The sequence below is a fragment of the Arachis ipaensis genome, chromosome B05 (genome assembly GCF_000816755.2).
Source record: "Arachis ipaensis cultivar K30076 chromosome B05, Araip1.1, whole genome shotgun sequence".
Classification (NCBI taxonomy): Eukaryota; Viridiplantae; Streptophyta; class Magnoliopsida; order Fabales; family Fabaceae; genus Arachis; species Arachis ipaensis.
The window spans coordinates 4,957,931-4,980,985 of NC_029789.2; the positions used below are offsets into that span (position 1 = coordinate 4,957,931).

The 23,055-nt window shown below is 35.4% G+C and overlaps 4 protein-coding genes across 9 annotated transcripts; 3 read left to right on the forward strand and 1 right to left on the reverse strand.

Annotated features, from left to right (window-relative positions):
• LOC107642606 (light-harvesting complex-like protein 3 isotype 1, chloroplastic) lies at positions 96-1,667 on the forward strand (the record flags this gene model as incomplete). The annotated part of the gene is given in 4 exon segments (XM_016346004.2): positions 96-394; positions 886-1,023; positions 1,115-1,332; positions 1,334-1,667. Coding segments are annotated over 4 exon segments (733 nt in total), but the record flags the coding sequence as incomplete, so codon positions are not given.
• Positions 4,586-9,581, reverse strand: LOC107642605 (DNA repair endonuclease UVH1). 2 transcript variants are annotated; one of them, XM_016346003.2, is made up of 9 exons: positions 8,606-9,581; positions 7,967-8,190; positions 7,677-7,759; positions 7,311-7,475; positions 6,420-7,124; positions 6,137-6,247; positions 5,800-6,060; positions 5,221-5,444; positions 4,586-4,992 (listed from the first exon to the last, which is right to left on the reverse strand). In XM_016346003.2, exons 1-9 carry the CDS (start codon positions 9,472-9,474, stop codon positions 4,782-4,784), a joined length of 2,853 nt encoding a protein of 950 aa, XP_016201489.1. In that variant the 5' UTR covers positions 9,475-9,581; the 3' UTR covers positions 4,586-4,781. The 2 variants fall into 2 exon arrangements, with proteins under 2 accessions (XP_016201489.1, XP_016201488.1); XM_016346002.2 differs by having other exon boundaries at positions 7,677-7,762.
• Positions 11,544-14,903, forward strand: LOC107642607 (biogenesis of lysosome-related organelles complex 1 subunit 2). Of its 2 annotated transcripts, none has more exons than XM_021122882.1 (3): positions 11,544-11,666; positions 14,205-14,343; positions 14,454-14,903. In XM_021122882.1, the coding sequence occupies exons 2-3, from the start codon at positions 14,233-14,235 to the stop codon at positions 14,733-14,735; spliced, it is 393 nt and encodes a 130-aa protein (XP_020978541.1). In that variant the 5' UTR covers positions 11,544-11,666; positions 14,205-14,232; the 3' UTR covers positions 14,736-14,903. The 2 variants fall into 2 exon arrangements, with proteins under 2 accessions (XP_020978541.1, XP_016201491.1); XM_016346005.2 differs by having other exon boundaries at positions 11,631-11,671; positions 14,126-14,343.
• On the forward strand, positions 16,535-20,458 carry LOC107642608 (ATP-dependent Clp protease proteolytic subunit-related protein 2, chloroplastic; the record flags this gene model as incomplete). 4 transcript variants are annotated; one of them, XM_021122884.1, is given in 8 exon segments in its annotated part: positions 16,535-16,968; positions 17,448-17,622; positions 17,709-17,831; positions 18,618-18,738; positions 18,902-19,060; positions 19,173-19,289; positions 20,192-20,260; positions 20,363-20,458. In XM_021122884.1, coding segments are annotated over 7 exon segments (726 nt in total), but the record flags the coding sequence as incomplete, so codon positions are not given.

Sequence of the window (23,055 nt, forward strand, 5' to 3'; positions counted from 1 at the left end):
ACCTCCTCTTTTCCTTCGGTACCTTCAAACGTCCACACTCACACTCAAACACACCGATACGAGAGTCGGAATGTTTACGTTTAAGAATGTTCGTAAACTCACTTCCCAGCCACAACTTCCACTCTTACCAACTGCCGCAACCCCGTCTTCCTCAGCACTCTCTCACACACCAACACCTTCGCTCCCCTCAAGGCTTCACTTATCAGTGAAGCTGCCACTGAACCATCCCCGTCGCCGGAGCAGGGCAATGGCTCTGTTGCTGCGGTGGCGCCGACCACCACTAAGGTCCCGGAAGTGAATCCTTTTGGAGACCCAAGATGGGTTGGAGGCACGTGGGACCTCAGCCAGTTTCAGAAGAATGGCAACACTGATTGGGACTCTGTTATTGATGCTGGTAACTTCATCCATCTTAATTTCTACTTTGTTTCATAACTCTGACTTGTTAAATGCTGAAATCTAAATGACCCTCATGATTCTCCTCCAATGCATGCTGCCAACTGCAAAGAATTTGGATCACTAGCTGAAATTTCTATCTGCTAGTCAAAACTTTCTTTTGCTGGGGTTCCAAGTAGAATCTGATTTCAATTTGTTGTGTAACATCTTTCAAGTTAATCTTTTTCAGTAACATCTGATACTTGTTCAAAGATTGTGTAATGTCTAATGTGTCCTTTTTTTTAGATTACTCTGAAGCATTGGAGATCTATTAGACTATAACAAACAAGATCATATGTAAACATGTTTTGAGTTTTGAGAACGATATTGATAGCCATAAGAATCGGAGTTTCCTTGTCATATATACATGTCAGAAACTTATTATGATTCCCAATTTGATAGAAGATGTGGTGTTCATATGTTGTAATTTTTTTTCTAATAAATTGTTTTCAGAGGCTAGTAGGAGGAAATGGCTTCAAGACAATCCAGAATCATCCAGTAACGATAACCCTGTAGTTTTCGACACCTCCATTATACCTTGGTGGGCATGGATGAAAAGGTTCCATCTCCCAGAAGCTGAGCAACTTAATGGTTAATACTTAGTACTTGATTTTGATTGGATAAACAAGTTTTTTGAGCCAGCATGATTATAGAAATCTTTGCTTTTCCGAGTTTCACGCAGGTCGCGCTGCAATGATAGGATTCTTTATGGCCTATTTCGTCGATAGCTTGACCGGAGTTGGCCTAGTCGACCAGACGAATAACTTCTTTTGCAAGACTCTTTTGTTCGTAGCAGTTGCCGGAGTACTTGTGATCCGAAAGAATGAGGACATTGAAACTCTTAAGAAGCTGTGGGAAGAGACTACATTCTATGACAAACAATGGCAAGCAACTTGGCAGGATCAGAACTCAAACACTCTCAAACAAGATTAATGGATTTGATTCTTTTGCAGTTCCCTTTGTCTCATGTTTTTCTTAATGCAGTACTGTTCTGATCTGTTTTCTTACTTTTCATCTTAATGAAGAAGAGTGAAGCATGTTTCTGTGTTTTCAAGTTAAAATCTGTGTTTCTTGTGACTTCTTTCTTAGACAACATGTGCAAAACTAATTAACAAACAAATTGGTTTGTCTATTAGAATTTCAGCAAATGATACATACATATCTCATACTAAACAGCAAGCTAAACTTTTATTGTAATCTTCCATTATCTATGAGAAGATTTGCTGCTTCTATTATAATCTACACTTTTACATAAGCAGCATTTTCCTTTCATCACCATGCAAAATTTAGGTAAATCTCTTGTATAATTTTAAAATGTTCATGTAGTCAAGGAATAGCGGCAAAAGGGAAGATCTTTGAGTGAACTGGCAATATGTACTTTCTCCAATTTATTTATTTATTTGGGAGGGGGATTTGGAAATATTGAACCAAGAAAAAAAAATACTTTTTATTTCACTTCAATGCTAATCATTAAGATAGAATATATGAAACCTAAATTTGGTAGGAGGGGGGAAAATATTAATACAGAAGTGAAAATTAAATAAAACATCCTATCATAAGTAAAGATGTTTAAGCATGTTGATTGTGATTGTAATATATAGGATAATGGAAAAATTGAACGTCAACATGGGATTTAAACAAGTTAGTCAGGGTGGTATATTGCATTTGGTTTTATACGAGACAAAAAATATAATTTTAAAATTTAGACAAGTCATCCGCCCTAAGTGGATTAGAAATACTAAATCACCACCATATTTTGAGGAGAGGGGAATGCAATTTTTTTTTTTTATAAAACGAATGAAAATTTAATTAAGAGTAGGTTTGATGGTTGCAGCTCATTTGTCACTTCTAGACTTCTAGTGATGTGATGTTTAGAAATATGAACAATTAAATTAAAAATGTTTGGTAACTAAAGAAAATCAGTCAAAAACAGGCATAACTTGCCTTATTTAACATTCATTAATTGTTACGACAATTAATGAATGTTAAATGTCTCCCTAGCATTAAATATATGGATGAATAAGAAATGGAAATATAAGAAAGACAATTGAAATAGTGTCTATTATTGAAATATTATTGAAAAGATTACATGTAACGAAAAATAGAAGATCTAAAAAGATAACATACAAAATAATCAAAAGAATTTCATATATAATAGATTTTATTATAAACATGATATATGATAAAACACAATGAGACTATTTAATTCATATACTTCAACTCACCTGAAATCGGTAAGAAGTAAATTGTACGAAAGGGAAATTCTTGTATGAACACACCAAGGCCCAACTGAATAGACTTTGAGATACTTGTGACTATATATATATGGTAGTCAATACTTAATAGTAAGGAAAATGTCATATTTTGAGGTTGTCAGTACTTGTGATGAATAACAGAAAGGTTATCGACCAAAAGAAGAAAAAATGACGAGAACAAGCTAAGCAAGTCATTTGGGATATTATCTGTGATCAGGGAATCCAAAGAGATGAAATGTGAAATAGGATGCTTGCACGCCTCATTATTAAAGGATGATGTCTATGCTAATGAATCTTTTGGATTACTACATTAATCTGCTTCTTAATTATTACATTACTGCTCTCTTGGGTGTAACTTATTAAGCTCCAATCAGATTGGAAAGTATATATCACAAACTCCACTACTAGTTAGATAAAAAGGAAAATATGTTCAAGCGTGTTACTAACTATTCTATAATTAAATTTAGGATTATGAGGTTTAGTTTCTCATTGTGACAAGTGGATATATATCCGTAATAATATAATATTATAATGGACCACCCTATATATTCTCAGGTTTAATTATGTTATGGTTTATTGTGAGAACAGGTTTACAAATCAGATTAGATGATTATATATTGACCCTTTTGGTGTAAGAGGTGTTATTGATGGAGCTGCTATAGTGTACTTCAGCTACATAGGCAGAAGAAATCAAAGACGCTTCAAAGAGCCTCCCTATTGCTTTATTGCCTAATGGCTCTGTCTCTTTGCTTCATGCTTCTTTACAACAAGGTTAGCTAGCTACAACTATGAGATTAATTAGATTGATTTAGAAATGTAGCAATTAATTTAATTAGATATCAGATAAAGCATCATATTCAATGCCTTCAGGACAAGCCAGATATTTGTGTGTCATAGCAAGGACTCGTTTGCTACCTTCTTGGTTAGCCAAAGTGCACCCTTCCACCGCCATACTCTTTTTGGGTAAGCAAAATAATTTCTTACTCTTCATGGAAATTCAACCACCAATGGTGGGGCCTTCCATTGTTTTCCAACACAAGATGAATAATAGTAATAGTAGTAATAAGTAATAACAATAACATGGTGCCATCATCATCATATCATGCGACCATGTTGATTATTGTTATTGGTATTTGCCATTTATGCCTTGGCCAGCTGCTATGTCAATCTTCCTTAATGTTTTCCTAATGTCCACATTGAAGATCCTATCTTACCAAAGGTTTGCTATATAGGCATGTTTTATTACCATGTTCTATGTTCTCTATGGTATTCATAACACTTATCATGAGGAGGAGAATGAGAAAGTTGAAAGTGATGATCAAGTGAATTCAGGCACTTCCAACTTAGAATTACAAACCAAGGCAGGAATTCAAGTGGTCTCAAGTTGAAGTGATCGATGGGATAAAGAACACTTAGTAATTACATCAATTAGTTGCCACTTAATTGCAAAAACAGAAAGAAAAAAAAAATGTAGCACGTACAAATTAGTATTTTGTATATTAAATAGAATGTGATTTATTGAATATTATACTATATCTAATAATGAAATTAGCTAAAGGTATATATGAACTTGATAATTGAGGGGAAAAAATGAGTATAAATAACATACATCTCTTTATACATGTGTAACGCACATTGTGTGAAATATAAATACTTAATTTATAGCATTGCAACAAGCTAAGTAGTATTCATAGAAAGCAATATGATTATGAGTTATGACACCATGAGTAAGGTTTAGCCTTTAAGGATCCTGCACCGGATGACTCGTTTAAGGAAGGTAGTTATTGACACCAACCGCTGGGGAAGGTAGGGAATTTCACAAGCAAGTCAGGGCTTAGAGTCTATATGGTTGATCCTTGTAGGATTTCATATGATCATATCACTTGTCCAAAAGGAACTAAGCAAACAATGATAAACAGAATTATAATAGAATATTTAAGTAATACAATATTTTAAATTACAATCGAATAATGAACATGACACGAGTAAGAACGAGAAAAATTTTAATAATTTAATGACCCATTTTCCACCAATGGGAAAGACCTTACAAACCGACTTGAATAAAATTGTTGAAAGCTTTGTACAAATGAATTATCACAACAGAGTTGGATATTTAGCATCAAGAAATTCTCTTAGAGTCCGAGCAGCTTTATGACCACCCATTAATTCGGCTAGCTTCTCCAAAGGAAGAAGCGCAAGTTCAGCCAAGCTCTTACATCCATCCATTATGGCCCTGTAGTTTGAATCTGTAACGCCTGGCAGTCTTCTTAGAAACTCCACAGCCGACGTGTTGTAATTTTCAGCTCTGTGACCCAGCAATCAACAAAAGAATTCCAGTGTGCACATAAATATGATGAACCAGCATATACCAACTCACTAATGTACTGCTAAGTATAAATGCATAGAATGATGTATTCATTATTATGGTAAAAAGCAAGTTGCTATGTTCATTTACCAGAATTTATAAGTTGGAGATCTATGTGAACCACTTCCCATCAAGCTTTCAAGATTCAAATATAGAAAAGCAACTTACCTTACGTCGTTCTCCACAATTCCTTCTTCAGAGGGGACACCCACTCTCATAGCTTTTGTTTCATCCGGTTCATCTTGATTTGCCTTCAGTGCAGCAAATATTTCAGCAGTTGCATGCAAACTTCGAGACCAGATAATTCGTAGCCGTGGAAAGTGTAGAGCAAGCAATGACAGCTTTGATATAATGTTATTTGGTGTCACATCATCACCAATATCACTAGCAGACTGCAAATAAATATAATGCGTGAATCCACAAAACAAAATGCCTAATCTATTAAGTATGAGTGGACTACTGTATATTTAAATGAGATTAATCTTTATACATGTTAAATTAAAATGTTTACATTGAAGCAACTATATTATTATGTCAAATAATTTTCATGATGTGATTATACATGGTTGATAGCTATGTATTGTATACAAAGATACCATCAACCAACAATACTTTCTGTTGCCACTGAAGATCTTCCATGCCCAGAAATTGGTCTTTGTCAGGATTACCAAGCACTCTTTGAAATGGGAATACAAGAAGAAACCAGTAAAAAGCAGGACAGATAGAGTTTTTTTGTGGTCAGCAAACCTGGAATGAAAAGCTCTTATCCTGTGAAAACTCTATCAACAGAACAGGAATCCTATAATATCGCACCATTGTCTCCACCTGGTGGTATAGACGACCTGATGTGAAGCTCATAAAGAGATCTTGAATACTTTTTCTTTCCACACAAATTAATGGTGACAGGATGTAGTCACCAACTTCTAGTGTCACTGGAATGATGCGCATTCCCTTCTGATGAAGAACATTGGGAAGACTGCTCATGAACTCTCGCATGTCCACAATGACCTGTTAGATTCCCAACTTATAAGTTTTAGACATGGGTCATACATCCTACCAAAATAAATAAATAAAGATCACAAACCTGCATTTCTTTATCAACCTCCTTTCTCCCACCAGCTCTTCTGGTCATTGAATTTTGAGTACTACTTAAATCTGACTCAAAACTAGAAGTCATTCCCAAACAATGTCCACCCTGATTGACAGCATGCAGAATGCCCAGACACAAAAGAAAGGAAACACAGGAATGCAATCAGCACATCAAGTATTTGACAATTTGCCACCAGCTCTATTGAAGGCAACCGCTTCTAGTGGACCCAAGAATCAACATGAGAAAGAAAAAGGAAACACACAAAAACTAAACAAACCTGGTCAACTGGAATCATCATCATAGATTTTTGTCTTATCAAAGATTCGAATGCTCCATTCTCTCTACGTATACTCGCCTCAAACTTCTGAACCTCAGTAGAATCTTCGTAGAATAGAAAATATACTTTCAACTTTTTTGAGGGATTCTCAGCTTTGTAAACTTCAATTTCCCTAACAAAGGCCACGTCTGGATGGTAAACAATGACTATAGAGGGCTTTAATATATCCAGTATAGGCTGATCACTTTCTAAGGCATAAAGCTGTACTGGTGGTAATGGCTTTGCATTTGCTGTTGTGGTATCAGGATTTTTATGCTTTCTAAGGACCATGTTTTCTACAGATGTCTCAGCTTTATAACTAGTGGAAGCCTCTCTATTACCACTTTGTACTTCATCATTAATGATTGGACCCTTTTTATTCCCTACTTTTCTCTTTCCTTTTCCACGACCCCGTCCACCAAAATCTGGCTGAGGATCTTCAAAGTCATTTTCAGCAAGACCTCTTAGTCCTGATGCTGCTGCGAGAAGTGCATCATGCTCCTGCTTACTAATGCTGCTGGTTTCCGCATTCTGAGCAGGTGCTATGGGAGTAACTCCATCAAGAATCCCAAAACCTTTGGGATCTTTTGGCTTCTTTTTCTTATGCACTATATCACGCAGCTGTACTTTGCTTAGCAAGTACTTTTTCCATTCTTCACTCATGACCTTCACAGATAGTGAAAAACAAGTGGCAGATAGGATAACAAAGTCAGCTTCATCAAAACTTACTAAGTATCAACCTTTTATATCAGCATTATACTAAAATGAAGGACTGGTAGAAATATTGCAACACAGAATACACTTGATAATGTGACATATGATTGAGAAGAGAAGTGGGGGTGGGGGACCAACCTTTTGTGGGCTTTTGAAAATGCATTCTTCAATCTGCAGGCATGATCGTTCATCCTTACATGCCACCAATACAATGCCATTGTCAGTGTCTTTACCTTCGGCCAATAATTCCTCTCTTAACCCGCCTTGCTTTTGCCTTTCTTCTTCTATTTCCTCAAGAATCTCCTATAATGACAGGATACTAAAATTCAGCACAAACCCCCACACCAAGAAAAGTTCATGAAATTCAACAACTTTTCTTTAAACTACTTCAGGTTATCCAATTTGAAACAATAAATTAATGTCGGTCTTGGTTATAAAATCAAGTAAAAAGGAATATAAGTATATAACCCAAAGACTTTCTAGAATTGGAACTCACTGACTCACACGTAAGACCTTCCATTTTGGTGCTTCTTCCAAGACTTCCTCCAAAACTAAGCCGGCATTCGAACTTGAAGAAGTCCCATCATCTGCTGTAAAAGCAATCACAGAGAAATTTATGACAAAAGAAAAAGCCAACCTTTGTAAGTTTGAATGGGGAAACCAAAATCACATTTCTCTCTTCCTCTTTTCATGTTATAATGTTTGTTATTGTGGGTGCATAATGAAGCGCTATAACAGAGACACAATCCATGCTGGAATGAAGAAACAAACAACACAACCCAACAATCTCTTACCTTCTTCACTGTCTTTGTTATCCTCCTTAACCTTCCTCTTTTTGTTTTTAGCACTCTTGTTCACTTCACTTACTTTTGTACCGTCCGACCTCACAAGATGATAAACACGTTTCTTTGCAAAGTCAAAAATCTTATAACTTGCCTCTGCAAATAGCCAAACAGATCGAAAACTCTCGGACACCCTTAGCGTATCCAAGTATTTCAAGTAAGTTACTGCATCATACCTACCAAATGGAAGCTACTCAATCAGTTCCTATTACAAGCAACATAATCCTCAGATATATAAAAATAAAATAAAATCCTAAAGATTTCAATTGCAACATAAATTAAAGATATTACAAATAGACTGCTCCATCGTCATTCGTATAAAATAACTAAGTACCTAAATAGCATGTCAATCCTCACTAGTACCCATTTGTTAAAAATATTCTGAGTATATCCCATTTTTGTATCATAGAAATAAGTAGGAATACCTCACCCTAAGAACCAATTTTTCTCTTAATTTTATCCCTTTTATTCAAGTATCCATTTTGATTTCCCATTTGGTATTCAAATAATATGTTTCTTATATCTTAGACCTCCACGATTGTATGAATAGAGTACATGCAATCAAACATATAATTAACAGAGAAACTGCACCTCACAAGATAATCCAACAATTTCGTCAATGTCTTAAGGTCCGAAACAAGTTGCTTAGTCTTCTTCCCCAGAGTATGCCAAATTGGGTCTAATTGGCGCCTCACGATCTCATCAAACGACTTGAACAACCCGTTCTCCACCGTCAGATCCTCCACGTCGACCTTATTGGTCTTCCTCATCTCCTTCAAGCAAGCATCCATGACCTCCACAATGGCCTTCTGGATCCCCACCATGTACCTGCTCATCGGAACCCTGATGTCCACCACCTCCGGCGGGTCCCTTTCCAGCTCCTGCGACACGTAGACCTGAAACCTTGGCCAAAGGTGCAGCCTCCGCACATGCAAGAACTTCATTGTCCGTTCCGCCTTCGCGAACCCGGACACCATCGCGTGCGGCTTATCGGAGAAAGCCCGGACGTAACCGCCACGGTTCAGTGATCGATAAATTCGGATGATAAAGGCCTCGGTGGAGGTTTCACTGAGAGAATGCGCATTGAGGATGATGATTCCGGAGATCATGGATGTGGGGATCTTGTTGGTGAGGAGATCTACGATGAGAATCCTGGGAGTGATGAAGAAGATGTTGCCGGAGGAATAGAGGGAGTGGCGGTGGTGGGCGGGGAGTTCGGCGGTGATCTCGGAGGGGATTTGGGTGAATTGAGGGTTTAGGGTTTTGAGATTGAAGGTGATTCGGGACCTAAGAGTTGCGGAGGAAGGGGAGAGGATGAGGAGTGTTCCCTCTGAATGAGTGTGGAGGAGGAGAAGGGACGACACCAGCTTCGACAGCGAGAGACCGGAGGAGAGCACCACCAATCCGCCATTGATATCTTCTAGAAGTTCTGTGATGATGTGCTCGTGGAATTGAACCATTTTTTTTTCTTTTCTCTTTTTGGGCAGCGGGGAAACAGAAAAGGGTGAAGAAGGGTTTTTCGCGCGGCAGTTGGTAGCGCCAAATTCAACTTGACAGTTTATTCCTAAACTAGTACATTTCTTTTTTGAAAGGGTTAATAAACTACACTAAATCTACAAAATAGTCTTTTAAATTTAATTCGTACACAAATTTGACCTTAAGATTTTAATTGAAATTAATTTTTAAATGATATATTAATCTCTCAAATTATTTTTATCGTGAGTCAACTACTAATATGACACAATTAATATCATGTGACATCATCACTAATCCCACATTATCACTAACTCTCACACCATTGTCATCTTCTCATACATCTATTCTCATTTCTAATTTCCTAAACCATCACCACAACCATCCCTAATTCGCCACCATCACCACCGGTCCCTCCTCGACGAAATCCTCACCTTCTCTTATTCTTCCGTCAAGAATCTCCACAAGGAAAAGAAGTACGCCCAATGCGCCATCTGTCTCTTGGAGTTCGAAGATGATCACATTTTTCACCAGTTCACCACTACTATCGCACCCTCCTTTGACTTTGGGTCCACATCTTTCACATCTGTAACTTCTCGCTTTTGTTTTGACTTCAGCATCCACTCTATTTCTGTTTGGCAGTGTTTCTTCTACTTCAATTACGACAATTTTTTACTCTTACTCGAAAGCACGTTCTACTTGTTCTTTTTTAATGGCAGATTTGATGGTATATGCAAAAATATCTATGCTACGTTAAAAAAAAAATTATGTTATTTCAATAAAATTTTTTTGCAACATAAAAAAAATTGTGCTATGTTGATAAATTTTTATAATCTCCAATAAAATTTGTTGTACTGAAAAAACGTGAAAAAAAAAAGTAATAATACATATACACGTTTTTTTATATATACTTATGCTTAGTCCATCAATCCTCGTGGGATCGACCTTCACTCACCTGAGGTATTACTTGGTACGACCCGGTGCACTTGCCGGTTAGTTTGTGGGTTATAAATTCCGCACCAATGAACTGCACTCCAGGCCTACTAAAACAAAAAATATTCCACCCCATTAATCTACCACAACCCTAACTTCTCACCTTCCACATTTCTCTCCTTTTACCGCAGCTGCTTCCCTTCCCCTTCCCTGTCGTGCCATCACCAACGCACCTCACTGCCGCTGCACCTTCTTCTCCAATGCGTCGCGCTGCCATGTGCTCCCTGCAACCGATGCCACCACTACATCTTCTTCTTTCCTACGTTGCGTCCCCTGCATCTCTGCCCTTGCTTCCATGCCGCTACGTCGTGTCTTCGCCACTTCCATCGCGTTCCGCTTTGCTTCGTTCACCCAAATGGTATGACCCAAATAAACATTCACTTTAGAATGAAAAGAACCATCCGTATACATAGTAAAATGAACATCCGACTTAGTTGATAAGAATCGTGAACAACAACGATAGTGGGAGAATGGGATCGCGAAATAGCAGTGGCTGCGTTTGCACATGTATTGCAGGACAGCGACAATTTCGGACAGACAAGCACCTCGCGTCAAAGCTGCCTTTGGCAGCATCGGCGAAATGCGAATGTAGACTGGCGGAGCACTTTGAAGACTGTGTAGCGGAGGTCGAAAATGCTGTTACGATAAAATGGTAGAAACTGTAAGTAGTATGAATGTGTTTAGGGGTATTAATCCTAAATTTTTAAATTTTAAAATCTGATAATTTTTAATTAATTAAAAGTCTGAATTTTAAAATTAATTTTACATTCTTTTTTAATTCGTTATTGACATTGTTTAGTATATGCGTTGTTTTCTTATATTTTCTCAAATAATTTTACAATGACCTTGTACATCAAAATTAAATTTTTATAAGAATCAATTTTAAAAACCTCAACTTATTTGGATTACTTTTATCTTTTTATTTTTTTTTAACCTTTTGATGTTCCTAAAAATGGACAGGACGGGTATTTTCTCAGGGGAAAAAAAAAAAAATCTAACCCCACCAGCCCAATTGATGCTCCTCTTCAGCTCTTCTTCTCCTTGGTCCCTCGTACAGGCGCCTCTCTCCTCTGTCTTTCTGAGCCGGCGACTCCTTCCCTCCACCGCCGCCTCCGCCTCCGCCTCCCTTGCTACCTCCTGTCGTCACCTGCCGTCGCGCCGTCTTGCCCGTTGCTTCGCTGTGTCGATTCGGTAGGTCCTCTGTCCTCTGATCCCTTGCTGTCTTGTTGAGTTGTTATTGCATTAGTTATTTTTTTGTAATTTGCTGTGTCTTTGTTGCTGTTGCTGTTGAATTTGTTGCTATGTTGTTGACTTTTTGTTGTTATTGATGATAAACTTTGATGCTGGGCAAAGTATTACATTGCATTGGATGCCTCTCCCAAAAGCAATATTATTCAAACCTGAAACCTGCCTGCAAGATGTGTATATTCAACAATGACACCTGAAAAAAGTGCAATTTATTATTTTTACCACCACATCCAAGATGCAACTCTTGCTTCCTTAAGTAGCAAAATGCATAGAACTTTCTGCAACTCCATGGCATCAATCAACCCTTCTTTGTTCTCATCATAGACATCAAAATCTTGTTTCGCCTCATCATTGCTTTGTTATCTTTATCCTGTCAAATTAAAATTGTTATCTTACTAGTATATGTGCCTGCGCATAGCGCTATGCGCGGGGAAGTGCTAAATCAAACAATTTTATATGAAATTCTTTTATATACCATTTAGAAAAACATTGGACCATGGACTATGCAGACTATATATTGGTAGACTAGATTGGTCATATAGCAGTAGAAACTTTGGACTATGCAGGCTATATGTTAGTAGAATTACCTTTCTATAGCTGTTTAATAGTACTCTAACTATATATCTACCAAGGTCACTGGTTATCTTTTTTAAATACGAGGCACAGATTAGTTTAACAATTTATTAGGTGTTAACTTGTAAAGATTGAATCTATTAGATTGCTATTTTTTATAACAAGGGTACAAATATTTTCATGTAAAACTCTTCATGCTTCAAAGATGTTTGTGTAATATTTGCTAATTTACCACAAAAAGATTAGAATAAAACCACTAAATCAATATACATTCAAATGATTAAATTGGGGGAAGGATAGATATCACATAAACAGCCACAATGTCAATCTGTTACCCAGGATAGCATATAAAGGTCCCATACAAATGCTCTTATATCTCTTGCACATCCACAAGTCTAGGAATTAAAAATTCTTTAACTGACTTACAGAGAAATTCTTTAATGGTAGATTGATGGTGGTCTATGCCTCTATGTCTGCATCACCTCTGTGCAGGTTAAAATTAAGTTGCGTTCATTCTGTTAAGTTGAACTAAATTATACTTCCTCAAATATATTAGATTCTCCAAGTCCAGCCACTATATTTGGTATTTACCCATTAAGAATCACTGTTTCATTCACCTCAAAATAATAGAACACAAATAAGTTCCTCATTTAGTTAAAGGATAAAACCGAATCAGCCTTGTAGCTTTTCAGCTCCTGCAGATTCCAGTAGCACCTAACCTTGCATTGACAAATTCTAAGAGTAAGTGATCAAAGGACTAAATTAGAATATAGCTCAAAAGATAAGATTTATAATTTTTTTTAGAAGTTGAAGGGAAAAATTTTAAATAATAAAAAAATGAAAGAAAAATGAAAGACAAGAAACCAAAATAATCCATTTACAACTAATTAGAAGGTTTTCTTCTTTTTTGAATTGACATTCTATAGCTGTTTAATAGTACTCAAACTATATATCTGCCAAAGTCATTGGTTATCTTTTCTAAATACGAGGCACATATTAGATTGATATTTTTTATAACAAGGATACAACTATTTTCATGTAAAACTCTCCATGCTTCAAAGATGTTTCTGTAATATTTGCTAATTTACCACAAAAAGATTAGAATAAAAACACTCAATCAATTCACATTCAAATGATGAAATTGGGGGAAGGATAGATATCACATAAACAGCCACAATGTCAATGTGTTACCGAGGCTAGCATCTAAAGGTCCCATACAAATATGCTCTTATATCTCTTGCACATCCACAAGTCTAGGAATTAAAAATTCTTTAACTGACTTACAGAGAAATTCTTTAATGGTAGATTGATGGTGGTCTATGCCTCTATGTCTGCATCACCTCTGTGCAGGTTAAAATTAAGTTGCGTTCATTCTGTTAAGTTGAACTAAATTATACTTCCTCAAATATATTAGATTCTCCAAGTCCAGCCACTATATTTGGTATTTACCCATTAAGAATCACTGTTTCATTCACCTCAAAATAATAGAACACAAATAAGTTCCTCATTTAGTTAAAGGATAAAACCGAATCAGCCTTGTAGCTTTTCAGCTCCTGCAGATTCCAGTAGCACCTAACCTTGCATTGACAAATTCTAAGAGTAAGTGATCAGTGATCAAAATTAGAATATAGCTCAAAAGATAAGATTTATAATTTTTTTTAGAAGTTAAAGGGAAAAATTTTAAATAATAAAAAAAGAGTAAAGAAAAATGAAAGACAAGAAACCAAAATAATCCATTTACAACTAATTAGAAGGTTTTCTTCTTTTTTCTTTTCTTGTTAAATTTTATTTTGATTATATATATACATATATATGAAACAACAGCGGTCTGGACCTCAAAAACAACAAGTGGTTAGATCACCATCTCCGGTTTCTCCATTACTACAACCCTTCCCTTGCAAATTGCGGAGTCTTGACTACCCGGTGTGACCATGGATGGCGCAAACAATGGTGAACCACAAAATCAGAAGCATGATGAACTTACAGAGTCACTCAATGATCTCTTTAGCAGCATTAGCACAATGATCAAATCGGAGCTTCAGGTAAAAACCCTTGTTTCAAACAATTCCAATGAATTACAAATCGTGTAAACTATCTGAGGATACAACATTATTTGGAATATCAAGTTTGACAATGGTTTTATGTGAGTTAGGGGACTAATAATCAACTTGAGTTATTAGAGAAGATGAATGTGAGGGTTGCGGAAGAGTACAAAGGTTACGGCGACTTAGCTTCAGGGTTGAGGGTTTTTGTGGAGCAGTTGAAATGCAAGAGTGGTAGCTTCAACGAATATGTTGAGCAGATTGATGCCATAGAGAAGCAAGTAACTGAATTTGAAGTTGTGGTCTCTATGCTTGACAAATATGTGTGTCTGTTGGAATCAAGAGTGCAGTCTGTGTACCAAACTAGGCTTCATCCTCCTTCTAATAATTAGATAATATAAATATGTATAGATTTGATTTGGTAACTTGCTTACACAGTGATTTTGAGTGTTTTATCTTGTGTTAACCAGTTAAAGACTGAGAGGTTGTATTGTATTCCCTTAATACCGGTGCTAGTATATTTTCCATGAAGTAATTTCATTACAAATTAATTACTTTCATCTTGGCTTTCTTCCTGAGAGACATGTTTTATGCAGGTTATAATCACTGCTTTGTCCTCAAAATTAAATTTAGCAAGTGTCATTGATAAACAGCAAGAATATAAAACGACCAGAGTTTAAATTTAACTCAAAGGAATAATTACACAACCAAACAAATAAGATATCAAAAGATATGAATTTGATTAGTTGTAAAATTATTTATAGTATTAGTGTATTAAAATTAAACTCATTGAAATGCTTAAATATTTATGTGTAAAATTCAAATTATATTTCTGTTATTTATGTTTTGGTTTCTTACAAAATATACTTTATTATTTATTATAATTAAATTGAAGTGAATAAATTTTAATAAATAAATTAGAATAATGTTAGCATGATGAACTATGATAGAGATCTACACTTAGAGCAAGTAAATAATATATATATATAGGCCCAAAAATTTTAAAACGAAAAAAAAATCTTCTGGGGTTAGATTGGTCACCAAATACACAAAAGGAGGGATAAAATAGACAAATAGCAGGAGGTATATGTCAAAAAGGTTAAATGGTCAATCAATTATAATAATTGTAATAAAGAATAAAATACACAATCCAGATGCAATATAAAATGTTTTAAAAATTGGAACGGACCGATCGGTTCAATCGAGTTAATCAGAAATCGATTATCTATTCGGTCCGATTCACTCACAAAATCGCCTGTAAAAGGTTAAAAAACCGGACGAATTGGCGCGGTTTTTTGAAGTACCGGTTTTCCCCCAGGCAATGAAAACGGCGTCGTTTGGGTTTCTTTTCTTTAAAAAAAAGAGGCTGAAGAGTGAAGAACGCGTTGCAGCCAACCCTTCCAAGAAGGCAAGAACACTCCCACTCCCACTCCCACTCCCAAAGTCCCAACCCTAAGCTCTTCGAGGCTGGAGCTTCTGCATACGAAGGAGAACCGACGCCGTGAATCGAGGGTCACTGTTGCGGGTCGTCGCTCAACGTCGCGGGTCGTCGCCCACTGCTGCGGGTCGTCGCTCACGGTTCTGTTCTCTATTTCGAGGCTCGAGCTTCTGGCCTTCTGTTCTCTACTTCATCTTGCGGTAAGTTCTGGTTTCTGGCTCTTTCTTCTGGTCTTGGCTTCCTGCTGTTTTCACTTTTCATTTTTTGTTCTGGGCTTCTGTTCTTCTGTTCATATTCCTGTAACTTTTTTATTTTGTTTCTGGCTTCTGTTCTTCTGTTCATTTTTTTTTCTGGACTTCTGTTCTTGACTTCTTGTATTCATATTCTGTTTGTATTCCTGGCTTCTGTTCTTCTTCAATATATCAATTTTTATATGATTAATGAAATTTTGAATAAATTTGTTGTATGTTGAATTTGAGAATTAATTTGATGTATGTTTAATTTGAGAATTTTGCTCTGCTCTGTTCTTCTATTTCGTTCTGTTTTCAATTCTGCTCTGTTCAATTTTTTTATTTTTTCAATTCTGTTCTGTTGAATGCCATATGAATTGTATGAACTATGAACTATCAATTGATATATTGGTCTGTATTCTGGGTTGCTGGCTTTCTGGATTCTGATTTTGAGTTGCTGATTTTTCTGAGTTTGTAAGCCTCCATCCCTACACTGCTTCAGTTTCATTTTTGGGAGTTAATTGCTGTTTTTCTGGACTTAAGTATGTTGTTTTTCTGGGGTAATTGTTGTTTTCTGAGTTAATTTTCTTCGTTGTTCATTGTTGTTAACAGGGCTGGACTGTTGTTATCTTGTTCTGACTTCTGGGTTAATTATTGTTGACTATTGGTAATGTTCTGAGTTATTTTTGTGCTATTATTCTATTTGAGTTAATTTGTTAGTTGTTGGCTTGTCGCTGAGTAAAATTAGTTAAACTTAAAAACTTGTGCTCTTCAACTGGATCCGGCTCTGATTGATACTGGAAGAAGGGTTTTCAGTTGAAATCCCAGATGAATAAGCTTGTTTGCTGCGCCACTGTTGCTAAATAATAGCCTCAGCTAAAGCTCATCAGAAAATTGTTGAAAAGCTCTGAAATTTCACTCTGTTATTCTCTTGGAGTTGGGGATGTGGCATTCTAAGTTATATGAATCTATGTTAAGTTTCATATATGACTTACTGTTTATTTCTTTAATAGTGTGCCTTATATGGGAATGTTTTAATTGGTTTGAAGAATACCAAATAATTGATTTTAACCAATATTGAATACTTGTGTTAGTTTACTTATGCGTATTTTGATTTTATTTTTAGTTATAAATTTTGATGTTTGAAGTTATTTGGAACTTTTAATGGTAAATTATAGATAATTTATTATGTGAATTGTAAAATTTTGAATTTTATTAGCTTACAATTCATTGAATTTAAATATTTCAAATTATGTATTAAATTTTTAATAATTTTATTTTATATATTTAATTAAATCGGTTGAACTCCGGTTGAACCCCGATTGAACTATTAAACCATTGAACCAGTCACTTCACCGGTTCATTGACCGGTTCGGTTCTCGCAACCTTACTAACATTGCTAATAAATAAATAAAAGAAGGAGGTTCTGATTCCAGGGAGGATCAAAAGGGCGTTGTCGTTGAAGTTCATCTTCAGAGCTGAGCGAGTGTTGTATCTGGTTGAAGTTTTCTTCAACCTCAAATAGTGCGTTCTCCCCTCTCCTATCTCTTCGTTACCTCAAAAAGCTAACATGGCGGTTGCACCCTGTATCACGGCTGCTGCACTTCCTAGGTTTGCTTCTCCTTCCCATTGTGTGTTTCTCACAGTTTCTCTAAATTACTAACTGACTCTGTATTTTTCTCTTTTTGATGTGGCAGTTGCGCCACAAAACTCTACTCAGGGTTGAAACTTCAATCTCCAAGTATCCCTAATTCTCTTGCGTGTAAACCTAATGTCTCCGCTGAGTTCTATGGAAAAGTTCACAAGAGTCTGCATTGCGGGTAACTGTCTGACCACATTTGTGATTTTTTCCCTTTTTATCTGTTTTTGTTATGGAGAAAGTTTTGTTCTTTAGCTTCTGCAGTTTGCCTTATTTTGAATTGGTGCCATTTTTTGGTGTGTGCTTAACTTTGCAAAAATAAGCTCTGGCATGGATGATGATAGTTTTGTATTTGAATTGCTTTTCTTATGCCTGTATTCATATGTGCAATTAACATATACTTGGTTATATGCCTAGAATTGTGCGCTTTCAGCTGATACATTCCATGAAGGAACGGTCTTTTTGCAAAATTTGAAGATTGAAAGCAATAGTGAATTGTCTCTTTATGCTTAAATTTTGTAGTTGGTCTATTATGTTATGTTGCTACTGTATGCTTTGTAGGTACATCCCTTTGATTGCCAAATTTTCCAGCATAATGTGTTCAGTCCACTCTAATGCCATTTTTCTTGTTGCAGAAAGCTATGCTGTATCATATCTTTGATATTGTTGTTTGGATTAGCGAGTAATTTTTAACTGCAATTGAGTTTGTCATGATTACTGTTATATATTATAACAAGGATTATTCTTTTTGTAAGTTCTAACAAATTTGAATTATGAAGAATCTTCTTTAGTCTTTACGGCTTTACACAATAGTTGATAATCTTTGACATAGTGAAAGTGAAGTTAACAAATAAAGCATAGTTTATGTCAGATAAAAACGATATACTTAGAAGAGTTTTCACTAATGTCAAACACGTCTTTTAATTAAGAGACTGATACAAGGTGTATAAATCTTGCATATTTTCAGGTATGCTAATCACAAACCAGCAAGGGCACAAATTCAAATGATGCCCATAGGGACCCCTAGAGTCCCCTATAGGACACCTGGTGAAGGAACTTGGCAATGGGTTGATTTGTGGAATGCCCTTGTAAGTCAATAATACATCTTAATATATATCATTAATATTATGTTTTTCTGTATCTAAAAGATGCTGGTTAACATTGCGTCACATACTCACATAGAAATAGATCGTTACACATGAACCTCTAGTTTTCTTATGATTTCCATCACTCTTTAAAACATTTCTAAAAGTAAAGGGTTATTGGATGCAGTATCGAGAGCGTGTTCTCTTCATTGGACAAAACATAGATGAAGAATTTAGTAACCAAGTATTGGCAACCATGCTGTATCTTGACAGTATAGATAACGCCAAGAGGATGTATATGTACATCAATGGTCCTGGTGGAGATGTAAGCTTTCTTCTAGTGTTAGATGTTTAGTCAATTAAATATCTCTCTTTTGTGCCCACCTTTGTGTTGCTTAGTCATGTTTTTAACATGCTTAAGCTTGTTATTTGTGCAGCTTACACCAAGCTTGGCTATCTATGACACTATGCAGAGCTTGCAAAGTCCTGTAACCACCCATTGTGTTGGCTATGCCTATAATCTTGCAGCATTTCTTCTTGCAGCCGGAGAAAAGGTATCGAGTTATATTACTATCTGTTAATACAAACTATGAAAGTTCTCTGTTTGATTCAGAGGTTATAGTGATTTCCAACATCATGTAATCATGCATGACATTGTGTGACTGACGAGATTTATTGTTGCATCTTACAGTTGTTTCTTCACGATTAATATGAATAAAAATTATGCCTGAGATAAGGGGACGGTTGAAATAATTGGAGCATTAATAAATCACTCAGTAGTCAATATAACAAGAAAAAAAAATGAAGAAATATTTTCTTGTGCTGCTTATGTGCTGCCTAGTGCATTCTTGATAGGACGTGTCACTTTGTTATTAGTAACATCAATTGTGTTACATTTGTTATAAGGTAAAAGATGGAAAGTTTTGTAGTTTGAATCTAAATTGGGGGGCAGTCTACTATAATATACAGACTTGGGATCACATTGAAAGGCCCGATCTCCCTCCTTCCAGCTCTTTATAAAAATTCAGTAAAAAAGAAAAGAATGGTAATTGATAGGGAGTGGATATTATCACTCCAATATCCACTCCCTAATTGATAATGCCAATCCTCTACGAATATTATTCCCAAATTACCCACACAATGAAAAATTTCTCTCATCACTATGGAAAATTAAATAGCGAGGATGGAACATAATTTTGAAAAATCACACAAAAAGGGAGTGGCAGTATCTCTTTCTAAAGTCTCCTAATTTATACTGTGAAGTCCATCCTTATTTGCATCTTAAGCTTCCACTTTCTGTTCCATTCCATTGTGTTGTCACATTCATGTTGTATTGTTTACTTTTCTGCAATTTGTTGTGATGTGCTTGTATTTGTGTTTGTTGATGTCTAATGGGTTATGAAAATAGTTCCCGACATATATTAACTGTGTGATGATGGTCTGCTGTATTGTTAAGGGCAACCGCTTTGCAATGCCTCTTTCCAGAGTTGCTCTGCAATCTCCAGCGGGAGCTGCTCGGGGTCAGGTATGTAGATATCTCTTCTGAGATTGAGGTTATTATCACTCCTCAGATGTGTGAATATGATTGCTTTTACTCTTTATGCTAACGCCTTGAAAATTTTGACAGGCTGATGACATCCGCAATGAAGCAAATGAGCTTTTAAGAATCAGAGATTACCTCTTTAACGAGTTGGCTAAGAAAACAGGCCAGCCTATTGAGAGGGTCAGTTTATTCAACAATGAAATGCATGGAGTTTATATAATACCAAAAAGTTATAGTTCAATAATTAAAAAATGAGGTAATGACCAAATCAGTACCCAAAAGATTCAAACGCTGACATTTTGGTACCTCACTATTGTTATTGACAAAATGATCCTTAAAAAATTTTAAAATTTGACAAGCGTACCCACGAGTTCACCGGAGCACATTTCCGGCAAGCACAGTGCTGACATGGCCACTGCGTTTTGATGACATGGCAAATACCCTTCCCCACCCTAATTCTTCTCCTTCTCCTTCCCCCTCCCCAACGCACTCCCCCTTCCCCTTCCTGAATGCATTCTCCCCCTCCCAACCCTAATCCTTCCCTCCCCCTCCCTAATCCTAATCCCCCATCTCCAACGCACTTCCCCCTCCTCAATCCAAAATTCTCCTTTCTGAACCCTAATCCCCTTCCTTTACCCCTTTGAATTCTAATCCCCTTCCCAACCCAGTGTCTCACACTCTCAACTCTATCTCTCCTTCGTCTTCACTGCTGTCGCCAACCAGAATTAGGAAACTAAATCTTCATCTTTTGTCAGAGAATCCTCATCATGAATTATCCAAAACCCAAATTTAGCTATCCCGAATAAAAAAAAGGCAAGACTTTTGAAGTAAAAAACAGCACTTTGCAACAATCAGCATTCCTCAGGAAAATGTGAGAGTAATAAAGAGTAAATCAGTAAAACACCAAAGAAAGAAAGCACTTTTGGCATGAAAGAAAGCACTTTTGGGCATGAAAGAATAATTTTTATTATTTCAATAAATAATTTGATTAATTTTATTTGAATTTTAGTTATGTAACATCACTATTAAAATATTTGAACCTAGTATTTTTTAATTAATGTGTAAAGTATATTCATATTTTAACCAACCTCGCATTTTTATTAATACCGTACACATAAAATAATATATACAACAATAAATTAATAAGCACAAATACAATTGTATATATAATTGCTAGAGAAAATGATAAATAGGTCCCTGACTTTTTGTTCCACGGATATTTTCGTCCCTGACAATTCAAAAATACTTTTAAGTCCCTGACCTTCAAAAAACTTGGACGGATCAATCCCTAACGAAGACATTTGGACGGATCAATCCTTGACGGAGGCATTTGGACGGAGGGACTGATCCGTCCAAGTTTTGTGAATGTCAGGGACTTAAAAGTATTTTTTAATGGTCAAAGACAAAAATATTCGCGGGACAAAGGGTCAGGGATCTATTTGTCCTTTTCTCTAATTGCTATTGTTATATAAATAAACCCCCAACATGTGGGAGTAGAATCACGATGTGAGAAAGTGAGATGGGTGCAGGGTCAATTCGTCAACGTTGTATAAATTTATTTTGTTAGGGTGACAATAATTTTTATGAATAATATAAATAATAAATTTTAAAATTAGTTCAATAAAGTAAAAATATACTATATTTTTAAATTATCCACTTGAATCTTAATATTAGGATAACTATCTGTACATCTAGTAAATTGAATATCCGATGATTATAAATAATTTTTTTCTTTTAATTTTTCAAATACAAACACGTTGTACAGAGATATTGATACAGTCTACCTTTCTTTTACTGACTTGACTTTGGTAAAACAAAAAGGGAGATTTTATGATGCTTACCAAGAAAATCAACATAATATGTTGTCTTTATGCGTCAATTATTGATTGGAGGCTATTTTTTTTAAATGAAAAAGAGAAAAGAAAGATTAAATTAAAGTAATATAATAAAAATTTTATTATAATAGTTTATTATAATAATACAAATTTTGAAAATTTTTTTAAATAAATAAATTAAATATTTTATTTATCAAAATATATTATTATAAGATAAATTTAATCATTATTATACTCTTATTTTTCTAATTTACTAATTTCTTTATTTAAAAAAAAATATTTTTCTACTTATCGTATATAAAAACATTCTTAAAAAATATTTGTGTCCACCATAGAACGCATAGGTTTCCTCTATCAACATATATAATGAATTTTTGTAAGTAAAAACATTTAAGCTATCTGCTTGGCTACCTTCACATTATTATTACTAATACCAAGGAAAATGGTGAAGCATCAACCTCGTAGCACCTTGGTTTAGTAGTGATGGGTCAAAGAAACAGTAGTGGTGCAACAACACTTCCAACAAGAGTAGTGAAAGTGGGAGCGGTGCTTGATGTTGGTGGAGCAATGGTTGGAAAGATTGGTTTGAACTTTTCAGTTTAAAATGGATGTGAGTCTGCTGAGATGGTCTGGTTTATGAGTTATTTAATGATTCTCCTTATTTTTGGAAGATTTTAAAACTAACAGTTAAGGAAATCTTTGAAATTTTGAGAGGATCCGAACTGTACCAGAGTCCTGACATAAAAAACTAAGTATCGAAAGTAACCCTAACACTTTATTTGAAGATGAAAAAAAAAAGAAAAAAAAGAAAATGGAAGAAAAAAAATGAGAAGAAAAAAAATAAAAGAAAAAATTTATTTTTTTTATGTTGTTCGGATGAAAAGAAAGTTAGAGAAATTTTTTTTTATTTGGATGAAAGAAAAAATAAGAAAAAAAATAATA